The 17789-nt window shown below is 43.2% G+C and overlaps 2 protein-coding genes across 4 annotated transcripts in view; both read left to right on the forward strand.

Annotated features, from left to right (window-relative positions):
* Positions 1–7166, forward strand: part of LOC309529927 (uncharacterized protein) — a gene marked incomplete at its 5' end in the record, with an annotated part of 57011 nt that extends 49845 nt beyond the window's left edge. For both annotated transcript variants that reach the window (XR_014218510.1, XM_082218404.1), the window contains one exon: positions 6597–7166. Coding sequence is in view for 1 of the 2 variants with exons in the window: in XM_082218404.1 (XP_082074530.1) it covers positions 6597–6640 (44 nt within the window). The remainder of the gene's footprint in view (positions 1–6596) is intronic.
* A 3238-nt stretch (positions 7167–10404) lies between these two features.
* Positions 10405–17789, forward strand: part of LOC309529930 (uncharacterized protein) — a 66587-nt gene continuing 59202 nt past the window's right edge. Inside the window, exons 1-2 of one of the 2 annotated variants that reach the window (XM_082218409.1) lie at positions 10405–10468; positions 13928–14059. In XM_082218409.1, the coding sequence (XP_082074535.1) occupies positions 10448–10468; positions 13928–14059 (153 nt within the window). In that variant the 5' untranslated portion in view covers positions 10405–10447. Of the gene's footprint in view, positions 10469–11760; positions 12120–13927; positions 14060–17789 lie in introns of those variants that run through there. The other variant, XR_014218513.1, reaches the window with a different exon arrangement.

Below are 17789 nucleotides of genomic sequence, written 5' to 3' on the forward strand. Positions count from 1 at the left end.
ATGTAAATCTGAAGGTATTTGCTGTTTTCATTAGAACAGCTCAGGTTTATTTTCTCTCTCTCTTTTATTATCCTAGCTTAGTGGTTATGTGACAAGCTTCATCGGACTGCCTGTTGAAATCGACAAAAAGTCAAAGAAATGTTAAAAAATAAAGGCTGCAGTTGCCAATGAGAACATTGTTGTGCAGCCTACAAATTCCCTTTTTGGTGCGGGATTGTGCACATGTGCTATTTAGAAGGGGAAAGGAGAAGAGAAGGAAGTCCGGGGCCAGCAAGAAACAGCACATCTTTCAAAAATGTAATAAGAGCCCAAGTTGGCTCAGAAAGTGTCATGGCCCCTGACACTTCTACATCAGCAGAGGAATTTAGGGACACTGGTGAGGGAGGCAAAACTATCTCCTCATGCCCTCAAGTACATGTTGTGTTTACGAAAAGTTATGCTTCTGTAAATGACCAGACTTCAAAATGCCACAGGACTCCACATCATACAGTTAAGGACTAAACTAGCTGTGACTCTCATTTGTGTGAAGTTTGGTAATTGTATTGGATGGAGGCATTGTTGCCCATGGTTTGAATACCAGTATTTAATTTCTACTGTCCCATTACATTCTGTGGCGGTTTTTGCCAGCTCTATGCCTCCAAGATAATTCTCATGGCCAGAGAGATTGCGCGCGGCTATGGCAGAAGCCAAGACAGCCAGCGGGATGCATCCCGCTTGCTGTCCTGGCTTCCTCTTTAGCCGCGCGCAACCTCTCCCGGGCAAGGGGAGCCTTCATCCCGCTGCCCGGGAGAGGCTGCGCGTGGCTAAGGCTCCGCCAAGAGCTGCACTCCCTTTAAAGAGCGTGTGTAGTGTGTGTGCAGCTCTTGGGGGCTTTTCCCGAGGAGGGAGAAGGGCAGCACTTCTCCCTCCTCTGGAAAAGCCCCCAAGAGCCGCACACACCCTTCACACGGCTCTTTAAAGGGAGCGCTAACAGAGCCTCCCGCCTGCACACACACACACACACACACACACACACACACATTTCCCCTTACTTTTTAGGAGGGGAAAAGTGCGTATTATAGAGTGAAAAGTACGGTATGCACATGATAGGCAACAGCTGCCCCATAGCATCACCTTCAATCCTCGGGCAGTGGCGGAGGGACTTACCGTACTTTTCCGTGTATAAGACTAGGTTTTTTTCTTTTAAAATTATGCTAAAAAGTGTGTGTCATCTTATACAGGGATAGTGCATAGGGTGGACATTTGATTGGTTGCTGCCATGGCTGCCAGAGGCTATTGGGCGCGTTATTGGTCACTGCGTGAATGGCTGGTGTTGATTAGGTGACGCTGTGGCAATTGGGCAGGCGATTGGCAGCTTCTGCTGGCGAGGGGACAGATGAGAAGCGGATATTTGGATGCATGCTCAACAACTCTGTGCCAGCTCCCCCCCCCCCATTTTCTTAAATTTGAGTCCCCCCAAAAGGGGGCGTCTTATACATGGGGGTGTCTTATAGACGGAAAAGTACGGTATTTTTATTTGTTTGTAGCAATAATTATCCTTGTACAAAGTCACATTTGACTAATAGGGCGAATATAGCAATTCAGAGTAAGTGTCATAAAAGAGTGCAATTTATTAAATGCTGTTGGCAGGGTTGGCCCAAGACACTTTGGCACCTGAGGCAAACCACAAAATGGCGCCCCACCTCTCCACCAGGGAAGAAGGGGTAAGTGGAGATCTACTTCAAGAACGGCAGTGGGGTGGGCTGGGATAAAGATCTATATCAGGATCTGCTGCCCCGTGGATCTTGCCACCTGAGGAGGCCACGTCACCTTGCCTCATGAGTGGGCCGGCTCTGGCTCCTTGGTTTCACAAAGGGTTATTTAATGACCGACCTTAATATCTTTCTGTTTCCAAATGCCTTCTCCCCCCAAGGCAACTTCTCTGTACCACAGTTGGTTTTCTTTAATGCGGCAATGTTAACATTCTAATGGTCTTGCTTTGTTCTGCCTTCTTTCTTTCCAAAAATCGGGGAATAATATGCTTTAAAACAAACAGCTTGTAGTTACTTCAAATGCCTTTTCAAATTACCCATAGAAATTTCAGATTAGATTGCAAATTAACGAGCCAGAAATAACTACCCTGGAGGCTGTACCAAACACTAATAAAAGCATGTGTAACGCTTTCTATCCCAGGTTTTAAAAGGCATGTTACAAACATTAATTAGTTATTATCTCATCCGTGACTTTGTACACCCACAAAGCAGAACAAAAGAAAATAAAATTATAAATATGGAAAGGAAGAAGATAATGCATGAAAGGAGACTTAAAATGGCCTTGTTTCTTACTGCTGTGTTCGTACAGTCACATCACAAGATATACAGCAGGTAGGAAGAAGTCTTCTGACAGCTTTAATATATATCTAAAAGCATGCTGATATTGTTCAGCACTGAACAAAACACATTTTCTCAGTGGTACCTGCACAGTAGTAAAAAATCATAGCTCTGATCTTGTTACCATCAATAGAGCTTACAGGTAAAAGTGTGCGTTGAACACCACTAATTGGAGTTCTCCCAAGAGGGGCCTTCTATATTCAGACAAACCTCCTACATTCTCCTCTCTGTTGAAATATAATTTGAACATCACAAAGTAACAGGGGGCTCCTGTACATGGCTATTGTGATAACAGCAGTTTGTTCCAGTGTCAGGAATTTCAGTTTCATGCTTACAGTTCCCCTGCCCTCAACAACTTTCCCATTCATTTCAGTGGAACAGCTGTGCAAATGAAATCGGCACCATGCAAGGAAATTAGTGTGAGATAACTAGCCTCATTTAGGCAACATGCTGAAGTCTAATAAATACATGAAGGGGTTAATACAGTGGTAGTTCGGGTTACAGACGCTTCAGGTTATAGACACTTCAGGTTACAGACTCCACTAATGCAGAAATAGTACCTCGGGTTAAGAACTTTGCTTCAGGATGAGAACAGAAATCGCACGGCGGCAGTGGGAGGCCCCATTAGCTAAAGTGGTACCTCAGGTTAAGAACAGTTTCAGGTTAAGAACGGACTTCCAGAATGAATTAAGTTCCCGAGGTACCACTCCATAGAGTAAGTTGTCCTGCTGGGCTGAGCTATGTCACTTCCCTTATCTTGGGAGGAAATAGGTAGTCAAGCCTATTGTTGTACCCAGTCTACCTGAGCAGCTCAGCATGTGAAGATGTTTGAGCTGGTTGATCCAGCTCAACCGCATGGCTCTCACCAACCACTCATGAGTTCCTATACCAATAATCTAGGAACTTTTACTACTTTGTAACTAAGCTTCATTTCACTCTAAGGGTTGTTGGCAGGCCTGATGGAGCTCTCTCAGGCTGTCCACAACAATGTCCCATTCAGCACTGCTCAATGCCCAAATCCAGGCTGCATGTTATGTTAGCAAAAGGCTCTTTTCCACAATAAATATTCTGAGATATTTTGCCGCTCTCTCTCTCTCTCTCTCTCTCTCTCTCTCTCTGACACCTACCTTCAAGGAAAAAACAACAATGTAGTGAGATGGTTGGACTAGCCCTGAGACTTCAACTTTGTCCTTTTAAATCCCATTAGCTTTTTTTTTTATTAAAGACTACCCAGAAATGCATACAGCAAAGGAGAGGTGCGCTTGAGTTTCAAAAAACAGGTGTCAGCAGACAAAACCAGATGTCTGATAAAACATTTAAGAAGAGTTATTTTTAGTTGAGTTTCTATTTATGTGGAAATGATGGCTTGTAGATTATGCTTTGAAGACAAAAAGAGGATGCCAGAGGAATAATTTGCTCTCGTTTAAAAGATGACGGCAAATTAAGGGAAAGTATCACCAGCTTGTCCTCCCTTTCTCACTCAAGCAATCAGATCAATGCAATTACTTCAAAGCAGCTGAGCTCTCCGAAGCTATCGCTGTTTTCAAGAGGGGTTCAATCTCATACCAGGTTTCTCAACAAACCTGGTTCCCCAAAAGAACACTTTTTTGCCATAAAGTGAAGGGAGAATGCACTATAAAATGTGGGATAATGCTTGCTTTGATACAGCATCATCTAACCTCCTTGAAAACAAATAAGAACGAATGTACAATTAACATGTCATCTGGACGTGCCCCTAGAGCTCTAACCTACTGAAAAGCCAAGAGGCCACTGATAGAAAGCATTTTCATGCCATCGTAACAGATTGCATTTTGTAATTTGCATTTATCTTCTGCCTTTCTTCCATGGAGCTGAAAGTGGAGGACACAGGGCTCCCAGGCCATCGCTCACCTAAGCACTGATCAGACACACACCTATGGCACCAGCAAGATCATTGTGTTTTACGTGGCTTCAGACCTTGCCCTGCGCCTTTAGTGTCAAGGAACACAGCATACATTGCAAAATATTACCTGGAGTCCATAACAGAAATTATAGTTAGGTATAAGAGCATCAGCTTCTGAAAAATACTGTACATGGAGTATTTCATTTAAAATGAACTTAGAATCATAGAATCATAGAGTTGGAATATAGACCACAAGGGCCATCAAGTCCAACCCCCTGCCAAGCAGGAAACACAATCAGAGCACTCCTGACATATGGTTGTCAAGCCTCTGCTTAAAGACCTCCAAAGAAGGAGACGCCACCACACTCCTTGGCAGCAAATTCCACTGTCAAACAGCTCTTACTGTCAGGAAGTTCTTCCTAATGTTTAGGTGGAATCTTCTTTCTTGTAGTTTGGATCCATTGCTCCGTGTCCGCTTCTCTGGAGCAGCAGAAAACCTTTCTCCCTCCTCTATATGACATCCTTTTATATATTTGAACATGGCTGTCATATCACCCCTTAACCTCCTCTTCTCCAGGCTAAACATGCCCAGCTCCCTTAGCCATTCCTCATAAGGCATCGTTTCCAGGCCTTTGACCATTTTGGTTGCCCTCCTCTGGACATGTTCCAGTTTGTCAGTGTCCTTCTTGAACTGTGGTGCCCAGAACTGGACACAGTACTCCAGGTGAGGTCTGACCAGAGCAGAATACAGTGGCACTATTACTTCCCTTGATCTAGATGCTATACTCCTATTGATGCAGCCCAGAATTGCATTGGCTTTTTTAGCTGCCGCGTCACACTGTTGGCTCATGTCAAGTTTGTGGTCAACTTGTCTCTGTATCCAAATTTGCCAGCACAGTATGTTGGTGTGAGCACCAAGCAAGCCATAACCCAATGGCAAATAGTTGCTCCTTTGGTTAGGTAACTTTTCAATCAATTGGTTTTTATTATATATATATATAATGCACATACACACATTTTTCTCTCTCATAACAGTACTGTTTCCTTATTGGTTGGCATGTGATATGGATTAAAGCTTTCTGGACAAATGTATTTAAGGAACTAAGCCTAATAACATCACTAGACATACAAAGTACTCCTCGGCTTGCTTTATTAATAATCTTCCTTAGAGAACAAAATAATCTTCCTCACAAGGCGCTGATAACTTTTCTTTTGGTTTCAGAATGGCAATTAATAGCTTGACACTAGAAAACCACAGACAATTTGCAGGCACATAAGTGGAGGCAAAAAGTATGGACAGTTGCTCTAATGGAGAAACTTTCCAAACAAGTAACGGCATCGAAAACTAGATTTCAATATTTGTTTGATCAAGATTAGTGACAGTATGATATACATTCTGTATACAGTGATTTTTAAAAATATACACCGCATACCATTTAAGAACAGAAGGGACTTTGAAATGGGCGCACCAAATAAAAGAGACACATTAGAGGAGTGTAACAGCATAAGCAGATTCTCTGGTACTCTACTGAAATAAGAAATGGCGCCCCTGGATTTATTCAGGGTTTTTTTCTTCTTCTCTCCTTCAATGTGTTTTAAATCTGGGTGCCTTGGGCTTTCTATACATTATTAGATGTGATACCCCCACTGCTGAATAATGATTTTCAATGCATTCTAATCGAATGATACTAAAGCCACACAGTCAACTAGACTAAAGAATACAAATGAATATAATTTCTCTTGCACCATTATAATGCAACGATTTATCCCTTACTCTCACTGCGTAAGTCATTTTGCATCCTTCATTTTGAACAGCTGTTAGTTTAAAAAGTAGACACTACACATTGTATATAAAAAAGTAGACAGGGCAAATCCATTTCAAATGCTTGCTTGAGATACAGCGGCTTAATATTCAAATATGGCTTATCTAACTAAATGCTCGCGAGAAGGGAAAACTACCCCCTAGACAGCTTAGATAAACTTGGGTGCCAGCCGCAGTTCCTCTGAAACCTCCTGCTTTCCATTTACAAGTCTAAAGAGCTGGCAGTCTTTTCTTCTGAAACGGTAATTACTTTGGAAGTCTGGGCTTGAGGGAAGCAGCCCAACAGAACTGTAAGGATTGGCTGTTTTGTAAAGCCGTGTGTGTGTGTGTGTGTGTGTGTGTGGCTGCTAATAATTTTCACAAGTAAAGAAAAGGCCTGGTTCATTTGGAAAAGTATCATTCCCCAGCTAGCATAAGGATGTTACCTGCTTCTGATGACAATGGCTGGGGGGGGGGGATGATCTATTGATGAAAATGGTTACAGTTCAGTCCTAACAATATCTGCTCTAAACTTTAAATTTAGGGCAGGATTCACCCAACAGCCCTGTCACTACAAGCCTTGTGTGAGGTCTTCTGCTTGCGCAACAGGGATTTCCCTCTCTCCTGCTCCACCCTTAGCACTCTCCAAAGCTCTCCAAACAGCACCAAGGAAGAAGAAAAGGAGAAGTGACAAACCGCAGTGTTTGTGCTGATGGGACGTTCACCATAGTAAGCAAAACCTGGGGCTGGCTTAAGGAATTTTGCTGCCAGAAGCAAAGTCTGCCCCCTTGCAAAGTCAAGATGCATGCGCAGGACTAGCCAAGTTATTCCAGCACTTGAGACAGAAAATCTCACAAGATCTGCCCTCTTTTCTTGGCAGTTAAACATACAATAGTAATGAATTAAGCAACTAATAATTTGCCCTTTCATGATACCCAAGTTCAGCTCCCTGAGGCGGACATCTCGCTTTGCCTAACGTTAGGGCCGGCCTTCCATTGAATTCAGAGTCTGTAAGGCTGCATAAGATTGTAGCCTTCATGGGAGCAGGCTCTAAGTCAAGTAAAGCAGACCAGTGTTTCCCTAAGGAATTCATTTGGATTTCTGAAAACTATAGGTCATGATAAAACAACACAATTTAAAGAGTATTAAAGCTTGCTTTAACAAATGCCCCTCAACAGTGTTTGGGGTGCTCTCACCCAAGTAAATAGATTATCACAGATCAAGCACCTCAGAGCTCCTAGAAATATGATTTAAGGGCAAAATACAATAAAATGACATAAGAGGAAAAGAGATATGATTTAGTTTATGTAAGGAAAGTAATCCCTCAACATGTTTATTTGCATACCACTTTCCCACAAAATTGTGCTCAAAGTGACTCACAATGTATACAAGTGAACAATAACAATTGCAAACAACAAAAGAAGCTCATCCTAACGCTATCTATGGGAGCAAATATCTGTAGTTCTGTCAGCATGAGAGCAGGTGTGATTTATAAGAATCACCTGTGTGTACCATTTTTATTCTTTGACACACACTGTTATCGGTCATAGAGATCTTGCACTACATGACTGGCTGTTGTGCTGATCAGACAACATCTAAATTGCAGCATTAAAAAAAGCCTGACAGGCTGATTTGAAAGAAAACACATTTATCTAGAACTATTCTCCGGCAAGGAAAGCGTAACAATATGATTGAAGCAATACCTCCAAGAGGGGAAAGTGAGTGGATTCCGATTTCATTATTATTTTGCTCTCTTTTCTGTGAGGCTGAGTGTATAAAAGAAGGAAAGCTTTGAAGAGGAACTGCACAACACATCTTCATTCTTTATCTGGTTCACTTCAAAAGGTGCATTTTTTCCATTTCTGAAAACTCAGGCCCCTATATGTGAATTTTAATCATTTGATAAAGTTGAAAATTTCACTTTCCTAGAAACCTGATTCCTGCCTTCCAGTGAAAGCTTGCAAATCCCTGCCTTTAGGGCAAGTGAAGGCAGCCATGTAATTCACAAAGTTTATTCCCGAATATTTTCTATTTGCATGCCCAGCCACAGAGTCCCCGCTCTGGGCACGCCTAACTGCTGAGTGGTAAAATGAATGGACACAACAATTGGGCAATTTGGCCTAAACTGTGATTGATGAAGGGAAACTCACAAATTATTAGTGAAGTTCTAGGGTTGGTGCCTTAGAACGACCAATTCAAAACAAAGCGAATAAGGCCGAAATCTCGTTTCAGGTTGAAATCTAGGGTGCCAACATTTGTTTTGGCCTCAGGGCAGCTGCAGCTGCAATATGAGGTTCTCCCTCAAATCAGCCACCAATCAGAAATAGCAGCTTAACTTTTTCTTCCTGAAAGGGTAGAAGCAGAGATATAGATCTCGTAAGGATTCAAGTGAGATGGCAAAAACTAAATTAATTATAGTTTTCAATTAAAATGAGATCCTGGGCCACGATAAATATTCAGCGGCTATGCTTTCAACTAAACATTTTCATCAGACTTCTCTCTTGTGAAATGATACACATTCTGTACACCAGCAGTGCTTCTCTGATTTTTCTTAGTAAAGATAAAGGTACCCCTGCCCGTACGGGCCAGTCTTGCCAGACTCTAGGGTTGTGCGCTCATCTCACTCTATAGGCCGGGAGCCAGCGCTGTCCGCAGACACTTCCGGGTCACGTGGCCAGCGTGACAAGCTGCACCTGGCGAGCCAGCGCAGCACACAGAAACGCCGTTTACCTTCCCGCTACTGAGCGGTCCCTATTTATCTACTTGCACCCGGGGGTGCTTTCGAACTGCTAGGTTGGCAGGCGCTGGGACTGAGCGACGGAAGCGCACCCCGCCGTGGGGATTCGAACCGCCAACCTGACGATTGGCAAGTCCTAGGCGCTGAGGTTTTACCCACAGCGCCACCCATGTCCCTCTGATTTTTCTTACTCTTACCTTAAAAAAGAAAAGAAAAAAGCTGAAGGATGTATAATCAAGACAGTGAGACTGGCAAGCAAGAATATCGCAGAGGAGTGCATTAAGAAACTAGGAATAACATCATTGTGGACATGTCAATGCTGCTAACCAGCATATTCTCAGCTGCTTGCTAAGTGCAAATGGTGCAGAGTTGACAAGGAGCAGAGTATGACCCCTTCTTGTTTCTCAAATTGTAAGTGCACTAATGGCAGTATCAGTGACGGTGTAACTTAGCAGTAGGACTATCTCTTAACCTGATAGACCAAGGACATATTTGAATGCAATATACTTGATGGTACTAAATATAATATTATACATATGATTATACTTGGATGGCAAAATGCTACTTATATATGTCAGACTTGCGTTCGACCGAGCTACTCCTCCGGTTGAGTCCTCCGACGTGATTAATGACCTGAGCCTTTGATGAGGCTCCAGGCACGTTCCCTCATTACGCAGAGTATACAGCAGCAGGGAAGGGCGAGAAATATGAGCTACATGCTAAGAGTTTTATTTCTAACTACGCAGACAGAAATAAAACATGCATCCTCTCTCTGTGAAAGCAGAGAGGCAACTTGAACAAAGGAACAGGAAACCAGTAATATCAACATCTGTCTCTCGTCTCCCGTGAGACTTCCAACAGTCCGGAAACTCTGGAATGTAAACAGAGTCTTGTGACTCCAAGCACTGCACAGTGGCAATAAACAGAAACCTAACAGTATAATCAGAGGCAGTCTGCTTACAGAACAGCATGCGCTGCAGAACAGAGGGTGAGGGACATTGCACTGATGTCTGCTTGTGGGTTTCCCAAGAGGCATTTGGGTGGACCACTGTGAGAACAGAATGCTGGGCTGGATGAGCTTTTCCTCTGATCCAGCAAGGCTCTTCTTATGTCGATATACAGTGTGCAGAGGTGGATTCGGGGAGGGCAACCGGTTCGGCCGTACTAGGCATCGCGTTGCAGGGAGCCGCACAACAATGCTGCACGATGCAGTGCGAGAGGTGTGATATTGCCAAATGTTAGCAAGAGCACAGGGCACCACTGGAATTTGAGAGCCCAGAGGAGTCCACCACTGCAGGGTGTGGGTTAATAATAATAATAATAATAATAATAATAATAATAATAATAATTTATTTATACCCCGCCCATCTGGCTGAGTTTCCCCAGCCACTCTGGGCGGCTCCCAATCGAGTGTTAAAAACAGTACAGCATTAAATATTAAAAACTTCCCTAAACAGGGCTGCCTTCAGATGTCTTTTAAAGATAGGATAGCTGCTTATTTCCTTCACATCTGAAGGGAGGGCGTTCCACAAGGTGGCCGCCACTATTGAGAAGGCCCTCTGTCTGGTTCCCTGTAACCTCACTTCTCGCAATGAGGGAACCGCCAGAAGGCCCTCGGCGCTGGATCTCAGTGGCGGGGAGGGGAGAATATAAACCACATGAATGCATATTTACACCAGGTACTAATTTCCCCATACTTGCTGCTTATTTAGAACTTTTTAATTACAGGGTGACCTATAATAAAACACTGTAAGTAAAAGATACAGGGTGGTACTCAACTATGTTTGACCCAGAACAGACAAACTGAAATTAATAAATATGACTAGGCAATGCCCATTACTTTCAAAGGGTATGAGTAACACTTAGTTCATGGGTAGGCAAACTAAGGCCCGGGGGCCGGATCCAGCCCAATCACCTTCTCAATCCGGCCCATGGACAGTCCGGGAATCAGCGTGTTTTTACATGAGTAGAATGTGTCCTTTTATTTAAAATGCATCTCTGAGTTATTTGTGGGGCATAGGAATTCATTCATTATTTTTTTCAAAATATAGTCTGGCCCCCCACAAGATCTGAGGGACAGTGGACCGGCCCCCTGCTGAAAAAGTTTGCTGACCCCTGGTGATGATGACGATGATAATGATAATGATAATAATGATTATGATAATAATAATGATTATGATAATAATAATTATTATTTATTATTATTTATACCCCGCCCATCTCGCTGGGTTCCCCCAGCCACTCTGGGCGGCTTCCAACAAAACAATAAAATACAATAACCTGTTAAACATTAAAAGCTTCCCTAAGCAGGGCTGCCTTTAGATGTCTTCTAAAAGTTTGGTAGTTATTTTTCTCTTTGACATCTGGTGGGAGGGCGTTCCACAGGGCAGGAGCCATTACCGAGAAGGCCCTCTGCCTGGTTCCCTGTAACTTGATCAGTTGAATGCTACCTGAAATATTGATAGGCCCCTGTCAGGGAATTGACATCGGAGCAGAGGGAGAAGGCGGTGCTTCCAGATTCTGCAGAAGAGGGAACGAGTAAGGGTAGAGAGAGAACGTCATCTGGGGAAGAATGTCCAGGTGACATCAGGAAGAAGGGAGAGGAAGAAAGCATCTCGGAGGAAAGGCTCCGAGACTCTGGCAGTGAAATCAGTGAGGAGGGTGGAGGGGCACCACTAGGCACGCCCACTCTGCGCAGAAGGGTTACGTGCAGAGAGGCAAGGTGAAGGTTGTCCGTCAAGGAGCTCTTATGCTGGAGGAAATTTAGGAGACGCCCACTCACGGATTCGTCGAGCGACTGAGCAGCAGCAGCACCCAGGCTGCTCAGTCAGGGAAAGACGCAATAGCCCCTAAGCAGTTTGGAACAGCTAGAGGTTTACACACAAGCAACCCCAATTCCCGTGACAGCCCCCTTGCAACGAAGTTCTCGGGGTAGATATCCACAAAGCAGCATGAGAATCTGGCTTTTACGGTGTTTTGGGTATGAGCGGTGCATATTGCAAATCTGGGAGTGTGCCCCACAACCCTTGGAAAGGTTGCTGCAAAGGATTCTGGGGCTCCGTTTCAGTTTGCATGCTAGCAGGGCCCTAATGCCATTTTATGGGATTTGACTATTTCAGATGATTAGGCTCAGTGATGCGGCAGCTTCCTTCTAATGGTAGTACTCTATGTAGTATACAGCTGGAAAACATTATTTGGTTTGCCTCTTCATACTGAGAACAGAATCCGTTTAACAGAGGGAGAAAATTACTTTTTGATTTATGCAATATATGAAAGAGGGCTTGGTAGCACTGGAGTTGTTTTTCTCTCTCTCCCAGAGATTGCTCTCAGGTAAGTCATTTAAATTCTGTGTGTCCTTTTCACCTTTATAAATAATTTTCTGTTTTCCATGTCTGTCGCCTGTTTCAAAAATAATCCTCTCTGGCCCCTTAAGCTATTTATTCCTAATTTACTTTAAAGACTGCAATCCTACATTGTACACTGACATTCACCCAGAAAACATTTTTAATCTAATTCAAAATGTATGAATTGATTTGGAAAACCAATCTTAAACGAAAAATGTACATGGGATAATTACTTTGGTACAAAGTACATTTAGGATTTTCTCAAAAATTATTACCTACTGGGGTTTTTTAAATGCAGAACAATGCCAGCTGTTAATATATGTCTACCTGATCACAGGTGTTGCTTTAATTAATCTGAATTCTTCCCCCCAAAGTGTAGCGCATTTGGTGTTTGGACAATATCCTCAAGGAAGCGGGCTAAAAATATGATGGTGTTACCTAGAGTATGTCTTTTAATTATACTGAACAAATAAGTTTATTCATCTGTTTGCTTTTGTTCCTGACTGTTAATATGAGAGAAATCATCTGCGTAGCAGGCATTAACATGCCTGCAGATAAGTCTCCACTCAGATGCTAGACCCTTTTTAAAATAATGGTTTTAAAACAGCCCATGAGCAAAACAAGGTGTCTTCGTCACCGTGCCCTAATTTTCCTGCTCACTCTATCCTTTTCTCATAAGCATGTACCATTAGCAAGTCTTGAAATGCTGCGTATACACAAAATGTGTGCAGAAACTTAACATGCAGCTTTTTGTAGCATGGAGATGCAAGGATGGGGAGCCACACTTAGTTCACTTCTACCCGACATGAGGTTAGGAAGCCATCTATACCAAGTCACATCAATGTTAGTCTACATTGACTGGCACTGACCAGGATCTCAGACAGGGTTCTCTACCAGCCCCACCAGGAAACCCTAGGAATTGAACCCAAGATTGTCTTCCTACCAAGCATGTCTCCTACCACTGACCTACGGCCCTTCCTTTTTCTTAAAGGAACAGGTCTATTAAAAGCAGCAAACCTGAAATCCACGGGCCAAAAATGTCTTAAGTGTTATTCCACTCAATGGTATCTCTTACTGGCATTACTCCCAGACTGCATTCTCTCTTTGGCTAGTAGTCCTTTTCTTTGGCAATATCTGGGCTGCTTTACTCATTTTTAAGTTCTTCCAGCCCGTTCCCCACCCTACCCCCTCCCGCTTTATGTCAGGGCCAAATTGGTTTTAAAGACCTACGATAAATATTCAAATGTAATCTTACACTTTCCAGTGACAAGATCATCCTAGGAAAAAAATGTGAATGTAAGCACTTTTGGATGGAGGCATAGGTTTTATTTGTGCAGCCAAGAGGAGGAGAATGGAAATTTTTGCTTCTATTTTCAGCTAACTGGGGAATCTCATTAGGTATGTACTAGAACAAATGGTGATTAGCGTTAACTATAGATTATTGAAATGACCCAGATTCAGTGGGATTGTGGCTTGTTTCAGTAAACCATGGTTAATACGAACTGGTTCATTGGTTCTGGTTCATTCATAATGAGAAACCGCAATTAGCTGAAAATGGAAGCAGAGGATCCTAGTCTCCTCCTGGTGACTACACTAAAAGGAGAAGGAAAGGTGAATTTATATGCCTGAGGCTTGTACGTGTAGCTCTTAACTGTGGCTTAATAATATGAAAGAAGCAATCCATAAGATTGGCTCCTAAGATGATGTAAGTGGAACTCTACCTACTGGTGGAAGACGGAGGAAGCAATTTTCACTTACATCTCCTCTTCTTACACCCTCCCCAATCTGCTTCAGAACGTTGGGGGAGTGGCACAGAGGCTGTCGTGGGCAAAAAGAATAATCAACATCACTTCCACATCTTCCAATGGGAACCATTGCTGGAACAAAGGCCATTCTGTGGAATTGAAAGAGCTTGTTTGCAGAGAGGTAACTCTGGATTCAAGGCACAATTATTGGGGAAGTTGAAGTTTCCCTTCCCATGTTACATAGACACATTTCCTTTGCCGCACTGTTGTACAAGTTTATGAAATTCCACAACTACCTGCAAATCCTCTTTGGCCAGAGGCAACATCGCACTGAAGGTACACACTAAGAGCAGTGGTCCCTCTTTCAAGGTACTTTCAAGACTGGGGGGGGGAGGGGTGAGATGGGGAAGGACCCTACTGTTTGCCTTCAGTAAGGAAAATGACATTACAGTGGTACCTCGGGTTACATACGCTTCAGGTTACAGACTCTGCTAACCCAGAAATAGTGCTTCAGGTTAAGAACTTTGCTTCAGGATGAGAACAGAAATCGTGCTCCGGCAGCGCGGCAGCAGGAGGAGGCCCCATTAGCTAAAGTGGTGCTTCAGGTTAAGAACAGTTTCAGGTTAAGAACGGACCTCCAGAATGAATTAAGTACTTAACCTGAGGTACCACTGTATTTTACTGGTGCCAGGTGGTAAACATCCAAGTACGTTAACAGTTCTAAGTTCCATTAAAACAACTTTGCAAAAGCAGCCCGTTTCTTTTTTGGCTACCCTCACAGCTCCCAGTTTGGATTTCCATTGGCTCCATCAAGCAGGGGAAGACAAGTTCTGTTCCAAACAGTTGCCATGAAACCATTGCTGCAAGCTGTAAGCAAAAAAAAGGGAGAGCGTTTGGTATGTGGACTTTCAGATAAATGTGGTTAGTTCCATGTTTCATGTGTCTCTACGCAAAGGCTACAGTAAATACTTTATTTGGTATAGACAACTGGCTCATGTGAATTATAAATGTTGGTGTCTTCTTTCTGCTGCTCCCCGGTAACCTTTTAAAGAGACACCATTGCTCAGGCTGGTCATAAGCCAAAAAGTAAAACTGGCAATATAAAAGACAGATGTGAGGACTATTGTTTCAAGTAGCACAGAGGTGCAAAAATAAGCAGTGTCTGGTCCATGCAACCATCTAGAGCAGGCAGCTGTTTTGGGACTACAACTCCCATCACCCCTAGCTAACAGGAGCAGTGGTCAGGGATGATGGGAATTGTAGTCCCAAGAGAGTGGGTGGGTCACTCCATTCTAGCTAGGACAGTGGTTCTCAAACTTTTTTCTCTGGGCCACACTTTCAGAATAATTGCGCAACCCCAATTTTTTAATATATAAGAAATACATTGGAAAACAAAAAGAAACAACTCCTAGCAGGGCCACTGGTTGTGCTAGGTGGGGGCTGATAGGAACTGGGGGTCCAACAGTATCTGCAGGGCCACAGATTCCCCATCCCTTCTTTAGAGAGGTCAAAGCAAATGTTCCAAACTGCTCTAGCTAACAGATCAGTCTGAGACAGCAGCTGGTTGCTGATGTAGCCGTGTGAGATGCATCACACATCTCTCTGCATTTCTGCTCTTAAATGTTTCACCTTAAACGACTTGGCTGTGGGCATTCAGGAGATCAGCGAAGCAAATAACCTTCCATAAAAGGGACAACAGCAAGTCATTTTACATTTCCAATCCAATAAAACTCATTTCAGCGTCCTGTCTTGTTCCGTGTCATTTCCTGCAGTATTACTAACCTCATAACTTTCCCTCCACCTTCTTTTGATGCTTCCCCCTCTATTCATTTGGAGGCCCAATGCATGCATAGCTAATGCCAGAGGGGAAGGGTTTAGTTTTAGAGCGAAACTGACTCTTAAATTGAGCACCATTCCTAGTAAATACAAGTTAGGGCTTCTATGAAATTTGCTGCAGAGGGGGCAGGATTGTCCACAGATGTGTACAGGTGAGAAGTTATGGTTGGTAGCATACTCCCAGGTCATACATGCAGCAAACAGGCATATGCAATCTTCACATGGGATAATGTACACTTTATCCACACACATCCCTCTAGGGCCATTTTATACATTTTTATCTCAAAATGTATGCAATACCATCACACCTGAAGTGACTATATTCATGTCAGGGACCGTGCTGAGGAGGACTGCACTGAGGAGGAATGGTGGGAGCCCTCCCCCCCCCAATCCTGAATCTTCCCAGGAGCTGGAGGACAGTATAGATTTGGAACAGTGGTTTGCAGAGGGGCATAGTTCAGAAGGCAAAAGCTGGGAAATACTGGATGGGGAATAGCTAGGAGAAGAAACACTGGAAGAGAGAGGGTTAACAGATTCACAGTCGTTGGACAGCATTCCTCCACCGCCCTCCCCAAAGTCACAAAGAGCTCAGAAAGTCTCAGAACAGAAAGCGCAGCGGGTACAAGCTCAGACATAGGAGTGATGTAGACTAATAGGGACGGAGGGGGGTGAGCCTTAATTGGGAGCATCACCATTTCTAAAGGAGATATGTTCTTTGTCTCTCTCTTCAGGGTTTTTTTAAGGAATCACAAGCCTCATTGTTAAGTTTACATTAAAAAATTATTTTACAGAATAAGGGATTGATTCTACTCAAGAGTAAACCCCATTGGAAATAATGGAAATGATCGTCCTTGATAGCTCAGTTGTTTACAGCATGGTGCTGATAATGCCAAGGATGCAGGATCGATCCCTGTACAGTGGTACGTTGGTTCTCAAACTTAATCCATTCTGGAAGTCTGTTCCAAAACCAAAGTTCCAAAACCAAGGTGCACTTTCCCACAGAAAGTAACGCAAAATGGATTAATCCGTTCCAGACTTTTAATAACAATCCCCAAAACATCAGTTTAACATGAATTCTACTATCTAACGAGACCATTGATCCATAAAATGAAAGCAATAAACAATGTACTGCAGTCACACAATCAATCAGTAGCTGAACTGGGTTCCACATAGTCATAGTCATACACACACACACAAAATGGAGCACGTTCAACATCCAAAGGAAGTTTGGAACACTTCTGGGTTTGCAGTGTTTGGGTTCCAAGTTGTTTGAGAACCAAGGTACCACTGTATGGTACAACTGCATATTCTTGCATTGCAAGGGGTTGAACTAGATGATCCACAGGATCCCTTCCAACTCTACAAGTCTACGATTTCCATGAATAATATACCCACTCTGGGTGATTTAAACTGATGTGGTCCAAACACCTAGAGGGGCTGCGCCATGTCAAGCATCCATTCGATCAATGCTTCAGGCTTAAAAAGATAGGGAGAGTTCCCAATGATATTATGAATTTGTTATGAACAGAATTCATTAATCTTGGAAATGACTTAGTCTTGTTAGCTCAGTCAGCAGCCGGATAGAAGACTAAGGAGGGTGAAGATTGTTCACTTATTTCACATCAACCAAACAAACTCATCATTCTCAAGAGCACAGCAGAATAGTTTTTCATATTTTATATATCTGTCTACATCCAGAACAGAGAAAAAAGTGCTTTGTGCATTATCAGTTTTGTGGAAGCAAAATACAGTGGTAGCTCGGGTTAAGAACTTAATTCGTTCAGGAGGTCTGTTCTTAACCTGAAACTGTTCTTAACCTGAAGCACCACTTTAGCTAATGGGGCCTCCTGCTGCTGCTGTTGATGCACCACCGCTGCACGATTTCTGTTCTCATCCTGAAGCAAAGTTCTTAACCCGAGGTAATATTTATGGGTTAGCGGAGTCTGTAACCTGAAGCGTATGTAAACTGAAGTGTATGTAACCCGAGGTACCACTGTAAACCAGACAAAATAAAGTCTGGTTTTCATAAAGCAACATCTGCTTATACCCTCTGACTGCATCAGTACAACCTCAGC

This window comes from Podarcis vaucheri, assembly GCF_965113315.1.
Source record: "Podarcis vaucheri genome assembly, chromosome: 3".
NCBI lineage: Eukaryota > Metazoa > Chordata > Lepidosauria > Squamata > Lacertidae > Podarcis > Podarcis vaucheri.